The 13246-nt window shown below is 39.1% G+C and overlaps 1 protein-coding gene across 10 annotated transcripts in view; it reads left to right on the top strand.

Moving 5' to 3' along the window:
* Positions 1–13246, top strand: part of trabd2a (TraB domain containing 2A) — a 67589-nt gene that overhangs the window by 15490 nt on the left and 38853 nt on the right. For all 10 annotated transcript variants that reach the window (XM_020609868.1, XM_020609870.1, XM_020609867.1 and 7 more), the window contains one exon: positions 1–465. This exon is cut by the window's left edge and continues 108 nt beyond it. In XM_020609868.1, the coding sequence (XP_020465524.1) occupies positions 1–465 (465 nt within the window). The remainder of the gene's footprint in view (positions 466–13246) is intronic.

Genomic DNA, 13246 nt, shown 5'->3' with positions numbered 1-13246 from the left:
TTCATCCCTGAAAACTCCAAGCAGGCCTTTCAAGAGAGCAATATTGTCTACTTTGAGCTGGACCTCACGGATCCTTACACCATCTCAGCCCTGACCAGCTGCCAGCTGCTTCCTCAGGGTGAGAACCTGCAGGACGTCCTACCAAGAGACATCTATCGGAGACTTAAAAGACACCTTGAGTATGTGAAACTCATGATGCCTTCGTGGATGACCCCAGATCAAAGAGGTAAAGGACTCTATGCAGATTACCTCTTCAATGCCATTGCTGGGAACTGGGAGAGGAAGCGTCCAGTGTGGGTGATGCTGATGGTGAACTCATTAACTGAGGCAGATATTAAGACGCGCGGGGTGCCAGTGCTAGACCTGTACCTGGCCCAGGAGGCGGAGAGGATGAGGAAGAGGACGGGGGCTGTCGAGAAGGTGGAGGAACAGTGCCATCCACTCAATGGCCTCAACTTCTCCCAGGTGAGTCTGAAGATGCACTGATTTACCTCTTTCTCCACTGCACTCTCTCAGCAGCGTTTGCACGTGGTGGTTATATGTGGCCATCAATCAAGATGTTGTCATGACAAAAAACAAACAAACATAAAATGCAATGTCTGGAAGTCGTGACTGCCATTCTGTCCAACACTTCAAAAGCTATTTTGACTGTATTTTTTTGGAATTTGTTGTGGGATGTTATGGCACTAACTTTAGTCAACCCATTTATCCAAATCATCACTTTGCTTGATGCAACGTTTAGATTTTAGGTGTAGTAAGCCTTACCCTCTAGATACATATGTTAGGGTTTTGACTTTTAAGACAACCAGTGAACAACACACACAACCTTTTCAGTCATGGGGTACATAATATTACTTCATTCTGTTAAAACAATGGCTTTCTCTCATTTAGACCTAGATATGTTAATGTTCCTCATGGCTTCAGCCGGACATACCCACGACCACGATGGAGAAAGCCAATGTGCACCTGTGATATCTGCCATACCTGCACTCGTTGACTCCTACTCACAGCTGCTCATTTTTACGTTTCCAACGACTCTGTGTTTTCTTTTCCTTGTTGTGGCTGTACATGTCAATGACATAACCTAATTTCTGTATTTGTGAGGGGATGGAGTGGTGGTGCAGTGGTTAGTATTGTCCCATCAGAGCAATGGGTTTCTGGGTTTAAACCTTACAGCCAACCAGGGCCTTTGTTTGTGGAGTTGGCCGTCTAAAGACATGCAGGTTAGTTAACTGGTGACTAAATAGGTGTGAGTGTGAGTGAGATCATCAGACTATATGTTGCGGAAGAAATAGTTATATCAGTGCATCCATAATGAATTCACCAGATTGGCACATCCTGGTTAGTGTACCATGCCTACTTCTTCTGTCTGAATGGAACAGCTAGTGTGTGCTACAGGTGCCAAATGATTCATTTCTATGTGACATCTCCTAAAATATGTCAGCTCAGGAGACTAAGATGAATAATACAAATGACACAGACCAGATATATTATCCAGGCTGGTTAACGTTTTGAGAACAAAGATCTGTAGTTTCCTCTTTTTCCCATAGCTTAAATGGAGCACAGAAAGGTGTGATGTTAATAATCAGCTGTACAAATATTCAACCGTGCTTCACCATGTCCTTTGTTATTAAAGAAAAATGAATCCTAATGACTCACATCTGAAATCACTAGAAAAAGGAGCCTTGTTCCTCAAGCCAGAACACTTAAGTCTTCTTGTCTGCATGTCTGTCTGTCGGTGCCCTACAGTGACCTTTTCAGCATTGCAAACATCTCTCAAAGGCAGCAGTCACTATGAAATTATGGTGCGTATTATTGAGGAAATTTTGCTAATGCTGGTCGGGAGCTAAGGGGATTACACGTGAGCATTTACCCTAACGCCCAGAAGCTGAAAGTGTTGTTATTTTAAAGCAGGCCTTAGTGACCCCTCAGAATATATGTCTACACCCAAACCACCCAGCAGCACTTTAGTTGACTCTTTGTGTTACAACGTACAAGGGGTGAATCCCATTTCCCTTATTTTATCATACCTTGATCCTCAATCTTCACTCAACCCGAAAGTCATTCATATTCTTCATGATGGATATCCAAAAGCTCTTATATCTGCTTTGAGGGGTAAGGAGGCTGCCTGGAGGAGCAATAATTTAGGACACATTTGTTGTTACAGGATTGACAGGCCCCTTTGTCGGAAATCAGTTTGTGATTGGATGCTACACGTGAAGGCTCAAGGAAATGATGTCTCGTGTCAGTTGAAAGGTGTTTCCTTGGTTCCTCTTTCCTCACAGTTTCTCCTTGCATCTGTTTGTTGTATCTTACATGGGCGGGATGAAGACGCAAGTGACAGAAATGTGGATGCAATTAGGTTAACTGGAATTCACCTAATGTCACATTTCTTATATTGTTTTCTTTTTTAGCCATGACCACCATCTTTTACAAACCTTAACTGAGTGGGATATTAATCTCAGAGAGATAGCAGATGATCATGAATCATTTGTTAACAGTCATATCGGTCTTTGGTAAAAGGCATTTACAAGCACCATTCAGTATTTTGGCTTTTAGATATGGGAACATGTTATGAATATCAGAGAAACAAAGCGGGTGGCTGAAAGTGCTCTTGTCAACAGAGCTATAAAGAAAGTGAACCTCCTTCACTGAATTTGGCCCACAAAGCCGCCAGAGGGCTCAACAATGAATTTTAGTGTCCCAGACACAAACCTCTACCCTGACACTGCACCAACACAGCACACGGCTTGGCGCTCCATAATGTCCACCCTCAGTTTCCTTGTAATCGTAACAGCTTGATGGACTCCTTAACCCTGCTGGCATGGAAGCCGCTCGCTTAATATTTCAGTAAACTTTTTTTTTTTTTTTCACTCAAGGGCACTTCCATTTAAAGCCTTTTAGCTAAACTCAACTATAAGATGTCCAGACAGAGTGTGATGAGTGAGATACACTCTTGGTGAAACAATCCTACCGCCTCAGTTGCCATTATTGAGTGAAAGCACTGTTTAATCAGACTACAACTGGAGACATGTATTTATGGTGTGTAATTATCTATGCACTGTTTACACTGGCCATTTACATCTGGCATTACACAGACAAAGGATAGGGAAATGGAAATGGAAATACAATATCTCCTGTACTGAAGTGGTGAAACATTTCCTCCTTGTGATGTTTGTTTAGTGCAAACAGAATGATATCCTACATGCCTGCTTACTTTCTTTATTTCAGACATTGATATGTGGTTCTAATACAAATTGATTTTCTGCATTTATCTAGCCAGAGTTAATATAGACTTTCAACACAAACGGTGCATAGAGGATTGCAGCATTTGCCAACTTGTCACTGGTCCTTCTTTTTGATAATCCACCCTGGAAATTCACAGTGACTCTTCTGGTATTGTACCGAAATGTAGTTCTGAAGAAGTTTGAAGTGAGAATAGTGCTCACAGTAATGTTGCAGTTTACTACAAAGATAGGACAATTGTCTGAAATTTATAGGCAAGAGCATGCTCAAGGCAAATCAAAGCACTATTGATCTATTATCATCTGTTCTGAATGGTCACATTCAAATGTGGGGAAAGCATGATACCATCATAAGCTTCTTTAAAACATCTTTTCAAGTCTGGAAGTCTCTCTTTTTAATAGTGTTGACTATCGCTGCTGTCCCAAAATGTTGGTCCTTGATTTTGTTTGTGTTAAATTAATAAAAATCATGCATTAAAAAAAAAAAAGGATGTCCAGCTTTGAGTTTGCCTTACACTATAAATTAAATCCACTGAGCTCATTATTTTCAAAGCACAATGAATTATATTTTCTTTATTCAAATCTCTAATCTGGCTAAGCATGACTGCTCTTATTCCTTGTTATTCCTGAGATGACATTTGTTGTGATTTGGCGCTATACAAATAAAATTTGATTCGATTTGATTTGATTTATTCTTGCGCAGTGCCCCTCGTCTTTTGAAGAGAGGGCTCAGCCTTGCCCATTACACTAAGTGAGCTTGTTGAGGACAACAATAGCCGTAGGGGCACCGGCTTTCTCTGTTGCTGTTGTTGGGAACCCACGGGGCATTCCACACCTCAGTGGAGCAGACCTGCTAATAAAAGTGTTGTTTCTTTCCTCCCATCACTGGGAGTAATGGTGCATGTAGAGGTGATGAATGCAGGTCTCTGTGTACGTCTAGGAGAGCAGGGAAAGAATATTTGAAGTGCATTTGGTTCATTCATGATCAAGACAGACTGCAGCAAGGAGAGGAGAGATGCAGAGTAAGATCAGCAGAAGATTCATTAAGGAAGGACGACGTGTCTTGGTCGGCGTTAAAAGTATCATAACATTACCTCTATCTGACAAACTTATAGCTTCAGTTCTGGCATCCTTAGGCAAGACACCAAACCCCAGGTTGCGCACTGCAATATCACTTGTGTGAGTGTGTGGATGTTTGCGTGACTTTTGTACTGTCAAATAGTATAAAGCGCTTTGAGTGTGCTTCAGTTCGTAAAAAAGCACTAAGTCCATTTAGAGAACAATGTTATTTCCTGATTTGATACTGAACATCAAGAACACTTTTACTTTTTAACCCAGTTATCATATCCTCCTGCCTGTGTGCAATTTTGTCATTTCCATATCCAGTTTTAGAGAAATACCCTTCCTTTGACTTTCTTTCTTAAATCTGGCTGTAACAAGCATATCAGGGCTGTATCAAACCTTTGTGTCCTGCTTTCACAGTGCCTTTAGTTAAACTATTTTTTTGTTTTTTTACAGATCCTCTTGACCTAAGAAAGCGCACAGGGAATGTTTTAAGTTAGATAAAATCAGTAGATTTAAAATTTACCTTCAATAAATCAAAGTAGTTTGTTCTGCAATAAGCAGATTTGTGGGGAAATTTCTACTTCCATGATTCAAATCTAAGAGGTCACACACAAACCGATGGCTCTCAGCATCAAAACCCCACGGTAACAAAGTGTGTCACAACTCTCACACCCTGTGCTGACATGGTTGTAATGACTGCTAAGCATGTTGGTTATAAAAAGCGAACTTAGACATTGCAGACAGTACAGTTGCCATCCTTATTTTCCAGCCTGGCATGGGCAGCACTGTGGGGAAACTGATTTCCAGCGCTTGTTCACAGAGGAAAATCTGACTCAGTCTCTTCTTTAATGAGATTGCATGGCAAAATGAGAATGCTGATGATAATGATGAGAGTGTGTGTGTATGTGCATGCATATACATGTGCTGAATGAGAAATTTTTACTTCTGTCTTATGATGTTAGATCAGTTCTTAAAGAAAACAGCCTAACTGTTATTCCAAGTAAACAAGAAACATAATAATTTCCAGAAGAACAAGATGTTTGTGTAAAGTGACACACAGCATGACACTTGACGTACAGTATGCTTGAACAGTCTTCTTATAGTTCAGCATGAGATAAATACACTCTTTGCAGTACAGTGTGGACGTGCATTTTAGTGCGTGTTTGCAAGAGTTGATGTTTGGGTGTGAATGTGTGTATACAGTTCTACAGCTGAGTTTCCAACATGTCTTTACAGCTTCCTTTGAGTCCCTGGTTCATATCACGCTGAGGTGCTTGATTTCATCCCGGCTGTTGACCAAACAGACTCATATCAGATGTCTGGCGTTTCTTCAGATACTATCTGCCCATCTGTCTGGTTACATGACACCGGAGACAAAAATGCCGAACTTATCTAATTTTCAAAACCCCCCTCTTCTCAAAAGCCTTATAGATAGAAATTGAAGTGTGAAGTCTGTCAACAAGTCATTATGAAAAAAAAGCTACCGAACAAAGAAACCCTGGAGGTCGTCAGTCTCATTTGTTGAATGCATATAGATAAAGATGGATGACATTGAGTTTATATTGAAACTACATTCATTTAATTTCTGTATTTCATGCTCATATTGAAAAAAGAATAGTTCTGTTAGGACTTGGGAATCGGGAACAGTTGAGTCTGTATTCATCGTTAATGTGGCTATTTTACTCACAGTGTGCTGTGTGATATTCCCCAGGAGTTCCAGTGTGCTCACAGATTCAGTCTTTGTTTGATTTTCATAAATCTCAGAGAGCTAGTCTTGAAAAGCAAATGCAGCCATAATTTAAGGGTAATTTATGTCCCAGAATGCACTGGGCCAAAGGCAGGTAAAGATGGCTAATTGCTTCAATATAGGATACTCAATTCAAAAGTGGCTTGGTGTGTTTATAAAAGGTGTTAAGCACACTGTTGTCATTCAGTGGCAAAAGGTTTTGTGCCTTTGAGCATATAAATCCTTGCAATTAGACATTGCTGCTAATAAAACAGGAGGAGAATTATGATTTGAACTAACTAATTTATAGTGAAATAATAAAAATAAGATGAACAAAGAGAGAAGGGAGAGATTATGCATTTCTAGCGCAAGATGAAGATGTGACTGCGTGTCTGCTCGTTTGATCTTCATCGAGACAGACAAAAGCAGGTCATAAAGTTGTTTGTGCTACTAATAGCCTTTCTGAGATTTTGCTTCCATAAACAACATTTTTGGTGTTAAGCCTTAATTACCTGAGAGATTTTTTTTGTGCCTCTACAAAGTCCTTAAATTATTTCTGTGTAGAACTACCAAACATGTGTCTTATGATCTTGAGGAAATCCCCCTTTTTGGTGCTGTCTTCTCGGCACTGTAGAATCGTTTAACAAATTAAATTTTCCATTCCAGTGTAAGCCCCCCGTTTGCACCATTTTGTTTCTCAAGTATAATTGATTGCACACAAATCGGATGAAGATAGATGGTGCCAACTACGTGCCAAGAAACAGAGCTCAGATTTTGGAAAGTCTATACAGTAATACACTCCAGCAGAGGAAAGTCGGACTTCTTGAGACTGCCGCGGGCTTTTCCTGGTTGTGTAACGCAGGCTTCTGCAGCTAAAATAGGGATTTAAATAGGGATATAAAATAGGGAGCTTGTCTCTTTGACTTAACACCATGTCATGAAAACCTGTGCAGGCTGAGAAGCCATTGTCTCTCCTCTGCACCCATACAACTGCTCAGTTACTTTAAATTAATGCACATTTGTTCCAAAATTAACACGACACAATCTTTAATGAAAATAACAAATCATCACAGTATTTAATTCTTTTATACTAGAATACAAATGAGCATAAGCAGAAGATCATCTGTATTTCATGATTTCTCTACACTCTCAACAGAATATAAAAAACTTGAATATGGAAGCTATTATAGCCACTTATCTGTAAATCTTCACAGCTCTGCAAATACAGTGTACCCTCAAAGGACTTTTGCAGTTTATACACAATCCTGTTTAACTCCTTATGTTTTTACTGTTTTAAACTAAATACAAAATACTACTCTATCATTTTTGCTTTAAGATCAGTGCAGCTTTTCTTTAAATACACTTCTGTCATGATATTTTATGCTTTCAGTAAATTGCTTTTATGTATATTGCTGTAAACGCTAAGTGAGTTAAAATAGAGTAACTCTGATTATTAAAAAAAACAACTCACAGTAAGGCTTTACTTGGCCAAATGGATCCAAGGTCACACTCAAGTTAAACACAGTTCATTACAATTATTAAATGAACGACACAATCTACTCCAAGTATGAATGTGTAATAAATCAAACAACACAAGTAAAACTAACACTCAATGTAATTACAGATGAAATAACAGATATCTCTGCCGCTGCTTATTTTAGCAGGAAATTTTCCATCCACTCTTCCCTCATTTAATTGTAAAACCTTAAAGAGAACAAACAGCTCATGGAGAACCACTGAAAACACATTTATGATTCTATCTCGCCGTGTGCCTCCACCGTGATTTAAGTAAGAAAAGCTCAGCATCTATAAATGTGATTAACACTAATTAACAGTAGCCATCCCATATTTAAAGTTAATTTATGGTTTTACGTAAGAGCAATTAGATTCATTGCAATGCTAATTTCAGTTGGTTGGTGACCATCATTCCCTCTATTGTTGTGTAAGTTGAGGTTTCTTCAGGCGGAATGTGGCAGAGACCCCAGAGTCATTGTTATTACTAAAGTAGACCAATCAGGACTGGTTTTGCATGTGAATGATAAAAATTAAGTAATGCTATAAATCCTCTTTTTGGGGGAAAAAAAGAGCAAATACATTCATTCCTAAATATTGGGAAACAAATACAGTTTTTGAATAAATAATACAATTTGTAAGATGCAATGTCAAGTAACTGTGGGAAAACAATGCTAGTTTGTTATAAATTCAGGACGGTGGATGCCTCGTGTTACATCAAAACACTTGCAGGTTTCAGACTAATCTTAATATGAAACACTCATAAAACACTTTGTGTGGTGGTTTTTATTAACATGTCTTAACCCAGAAAGCAAAATTACTGTTTTAATGTGAAATTTAAGCTGCTTTGTGATAAATCATATCCTATTATTCTTTTTTCCCGATAAGTGATACAGAATCTACAGTTTATATATATTTCACAGACTTGAATCTTAACATTCTTGGGTTGTTCTTAGGGGTGTGACGATACATTTAGCTCACAAGACAAGACTATACATGATATTATATTCACGAGAATTGCTTTTCTTTTAGAAATCTTATGTGATGAAATGTATGACTGGAAAAATTGTCTTTTATTCGACTGAAATTCACCAAACTCAAAACAATGCAGGTGTATTTTGAAATGTTTTAACTAATCATCTTGTAATGAATGTCACTTCAGTTCTACTTTCTGAATATGAATTATCATATGCAGTAAAAGACAGCGATAAGAACGCACTGTAAAAGGTTTTGCCACAAGCTCAGCTGACTGGCTTCTGTCCTGGACGATTTCATGAGTCTTTTCAGACCTTATAACTGTGCATGAACTATGCACAATCTCCTAACTTCTAAGTGGAGCTGCAGTTTCCCACAGAATTACATTCCAATAGTGGCGGTAGCTTGGGGGGGGTGGGGTCTCCCATTTTCATATATTTTTTTCATTAAATGTAGTGTTGTTGTGCTGTTCATCTGACCTGTTGCTTCTACACTAGCTCTCCCACAGCAGCAGCATGTTGGCTGCTGCCCTCCTCCTACATTTCTCTTTTCCTGTCTCTTCCTGACCCAGTGTTTCTGCTTCAGCAGCACCGGGTTGAGGCTAATAAATATTCCAAACGAATCAATCGGATTGCTAATCAGACTAATTTGACGCTTTGGCTTAAATCACGTCAGTTTTCCTTTAAAGTGGAATTGGATGTGATGTTTGCACCGTGGAACTGGATACATTGCATTTAGATAATGTTAATGTTTTATGCAATGATAATAAACTCATTGGCTGCATACTAATAGATAAAACAGGTAATAATGATCTTAATTAAATATTGATACACATCAGTAGTGAAAAGCCTAATGCCTTTTTTGACAGTCTAATGTTAAATGTATCAGACGTCTGCTCTTAATCATCTCTCTTATGTATAGTGACCCCTGAACACGCACTCAGTGAAGTGAACTTGTTTTACATACATGGAGTCAACATTTCATTTCTAAAATTAGAAAGATGTGAAGAGAAAAGTGCATCAGGCTCAAAATGGCAAGAATTGAAAAATGGAGGTTTAGTTTTCAAATGAGAATTAACCTCTTTCAGTTTGTCATGAAGTCTTATAAATGACTCCTGGCATGCTTATGCTTGCTCTGTACTGGCCAGGTTTGAGGCTGGTCTGGATAAAACCCAGCTTCACCGCTACCATTAGAAATGAGCCAAACCTGGCTCATTTAGTCGAGCAATACAAGGTCAAAGTTTTCCACATGCTCCAGCACAAAGGTTAATAGATGAATGCTTCTTCAGAGAGTGCCACCTGGAAGTTGTGGTTTTATGCAACTGCCAGTTTGCAATTTGGAATTAAACTGATTCCTTATTTGTGATTGCAAAAATGAGACAATTTATGTTTTGCCTATTTACCTTGAGGTAACCTTGCTTATGTGTACAGAAACATTCAAAAGCACATGTAATCCATTTTCAAATCATAAGACGCTTTTCTCAGCAATCAGTGAAATATGTTAGCTAAACCAAGAATGTTATTACTAGCTAATCACTAAAGCTAACAACAACAAAATCATAAAAATCATGTAAAATTGTGAAAAATTGACAAGAGTGAAGCCAAACTTGACTTGATTCTCTTCAGTAGATGTTGATTAAATGGAACTTATTTGGCAAAGAGTTGAGGACCATGTAAAATTAGAGCAAACCTCAACAGAAATCCACTTGTGTGTTTCAGGCTTCAGTCTAAATTTTGGTGGCTTTAGTGGAATTTCACAGGTGAGCACCACACTAGAGGGATGTGTGAGACTGCTGTTTCTCACAGATGTTTTGACCTGACTTGGACACACACAGCTAAATATCTTGATGTTGGTCCATATGTTAACTGGAGTAAAATGAAAAGCTGCCTTAAAAAGGAATTTTTCCAGCTGGGTGATGTTTTTAAACCAACACTGCAAAGCTGCTCTCTGACATTCCTGTCATTGCTAGTCTGTACTTTGTTAGTGCTTACTGTCTGAATAACAATGACAGGTTGGTTCAATCATTAGGTTTTGTAAGAGATTTCAAAGGATTAGAGTTCAGACAGAATCTAATGTGATGGCTGATCATTATTTTGAGGCAGGTAGGGACACACCGGTATCCAAAACAGTGACATTTCATAGCAAAATCAGTTTATTCCAACTGAATAGCGGTGATCTGAGGATCTACTCAAAGAAGCAAAATAAATCAGTGTAAACATTCTGCACAGAGTTCAGCTCTGATTAACTTTGAGACACAAATTTCCACTGTAGACCAACAGCAAATGGTCTTGGCATTGCTGACCTTTAAAGGAACAGGGAGCAGGAGAGTCAAAAGTAAAGGAATAACAGAGATCATTTGCTGTTTGCACCGTTCACCTTTATTTAACCTCCTCTGTCAGAGTGTAAAGTGCTCTACAAAAGAATCAGGGTTTGCAGATAGTTGTGAGACATGATGTGCAAAGGTGAAGGAAGGATCAGAGACAAGTGTTGTCCATTAGCACCCAAAGTATCAAGAAGAAGAGCATAAATGTCAGGTTATGTAACAGAAAGCAAACAAGCTTTTAGACATACTAGTCTTTTAGTGGGGGTCTTTTGAGACATTATAGTTGTAGAATTGTTTTTCTTCACCACACTACACATAGCTACACTGTCCTGGTCAATTCTTATCATTATTCCAGGCTGTCGGATCAGGGCCGTCTTGAGCCTGATGTTTTGTGCCTTTTGGAGAGACATGAAGGAGAAAATTGATCAAACTTTTCTTTTACTTGACTGAGATCACCACCGTTTCCCACTTTCCAAAGCAGCAGTTGATTTAATTTTGAACTTTTGAGTCCTGTGGCCACTGTTTCCCTTGAGTATGTGAAAAACTAGTATAATCAGTATTGCCTGCTCTAACAGCCTGCCTTTGTAGCTTCTAGATAAGATCTTTTCAGTGAAAATTCTTTCATTTTGATTCATAGTTGTTGTGTTTTGCATGACTGACAGATATTGGTCTGAACACAACTGGAAATGTGATGGTCCGCTGCTCTGACTTGTTTTGCATCCGTAAAGGAGAGAAGAGGACAGATGATGTATAAACCTGTGGTGTGTGGCTGTGTTTTTGTGTGTGGTATATTTCTGTCTGCATATCTGTCCATCTTTCTAGCACTATACATATGCATTTATATATATATATTTTTTTGCATTTTGTTAACTGTTTTATGTAAAAGAAATTACAAGAGGCATTTATAAAACACACAAAAAATATATAAAAAATAATAAAGTTGCAAATGTCACATTAGTATACCCCCCCCACACACACACACACTCCCCCAGCACCTGTCACCCTCTGCAGGATGAGTGGATGGATGGATCGATGTAAGCATCCACACATATCAGACCAACACATGCATAAACATGCATATCAGATTCCTCCCACCTCCCAGAGTCGGTTCTACACTGTCACTGAACTCATAAAACCTAAGAGAGCTTAACTACTGTTAAGGGTGGCTGTGGCTTACGACATACAATGTGAATTTTTTATTTCTCGAGGATTGGACTTTCTTTGCGTGACTGAGACCTGGCTGGGCGTGGGTGAGTCTAGTCCTCTCCTTGAATTGCAGCCGCCTGACTGTATGTTTTTCAATTCTCCGAGGCCGTCGGGTCGTGGAGGGGGAATAGCGACAGTGTTTAGATCGACTTTTAAATGCAAGCAGATTTTATCTTTACCTTCTTTTTCCAGCTTCGAGATGTCCTTATTCGAGCTGGGACACTCTCCGGCCCTATTATGGGCTGTGATCTATCGCCCACCTAAGTTTAATAAGGATTTTATAAGTGATTTTTCTGACTTCCTGATTTATTTTATGCCTAGATATGAGCAGGTTTTGATTATTGGGGATTTTAATATACATGTTTGTTGCCCTGACAAACCTCTAGTTAAGGCCTTTTTAGATCTTATTGACTCTTTTAATCTCACACAATCTGTGGCTGGTCCTACCCATGAGCATGGGCACACCTTGGACCTTGTTTTATCTTATGGTGTACCTGTTCGTGAGTTGGAAATCTGTGATGCTGTGTTTTCTGATCATTTGCCCGTGTTATTTGCAATTGATCTTAATTATTGTCTTACTGCCCCTTGCGCTGCCCCACGGCTCTGCCGTGTATTTAATTCCTCCACTTTCACTCAATTCTCTGACTTTATTAATGGAAACCTCATTATTCCTGATTCTACGGATACAGAAGAGCTTGCATTACACCTTCACTCTACCTGTCAGGCCGCCATCGATGCGGTGGCACCATTGAGGACCAGGCGCCCCAAGACTAAGCTCGAGCCCTGGTTAAATGAAGAGTCCCGTGCTGCCAGGCGTGAGTGTCGCAGGGCTGAGCGCAAGTGGAAAAAGGACAAACTACAAGTGTCACTTCAGATACTTAAAGACTCTTGGCATGATTATCAAAAAACTGTGAAAAATCTTAAGAGAAATTATTTCTCTAATATCATTCAGTCAAACTGTCATAAGCCTCATGTGTTGTTTAAAGTTATTGACTCAGCTCTGAATGTCCCTCAGGTTGCCTGTTTTGAGTCTTCCCCCGCCCTTTGTCAAAAATTTTTATTCTTTTTTAATGATAAGGTTCTTTCTACCAGAGCTCAAATTTTACCTCCTGTTTACGATTTTTCTGTTTCTCGTCCCTGCTCTGCTGTCTTTGACCAGTTTGAGTGTGTGTCCTTATCATATTGTCAGGAGGT

Source organism: Monopterus albus, unplaced genomic scaffold (assembly GCF_001952655.1).
Source record: "Monopterus albus unplaced genomic scaffold, M_albus_1.0 scaffold102.1, whole genome shotgun sequence".
Lineage (NCBI taxonomy): Eukaryota > Metazoa > Chordata > Actinopteri > Synbranchiformes > Synbranchidae > Monopterus > Monopterus albus.
The sequence above is the reverse complement of the archived record's forward strand: the minus strand, read 5'-3'. Positions and strand labels throughout refer to the sequence as shown.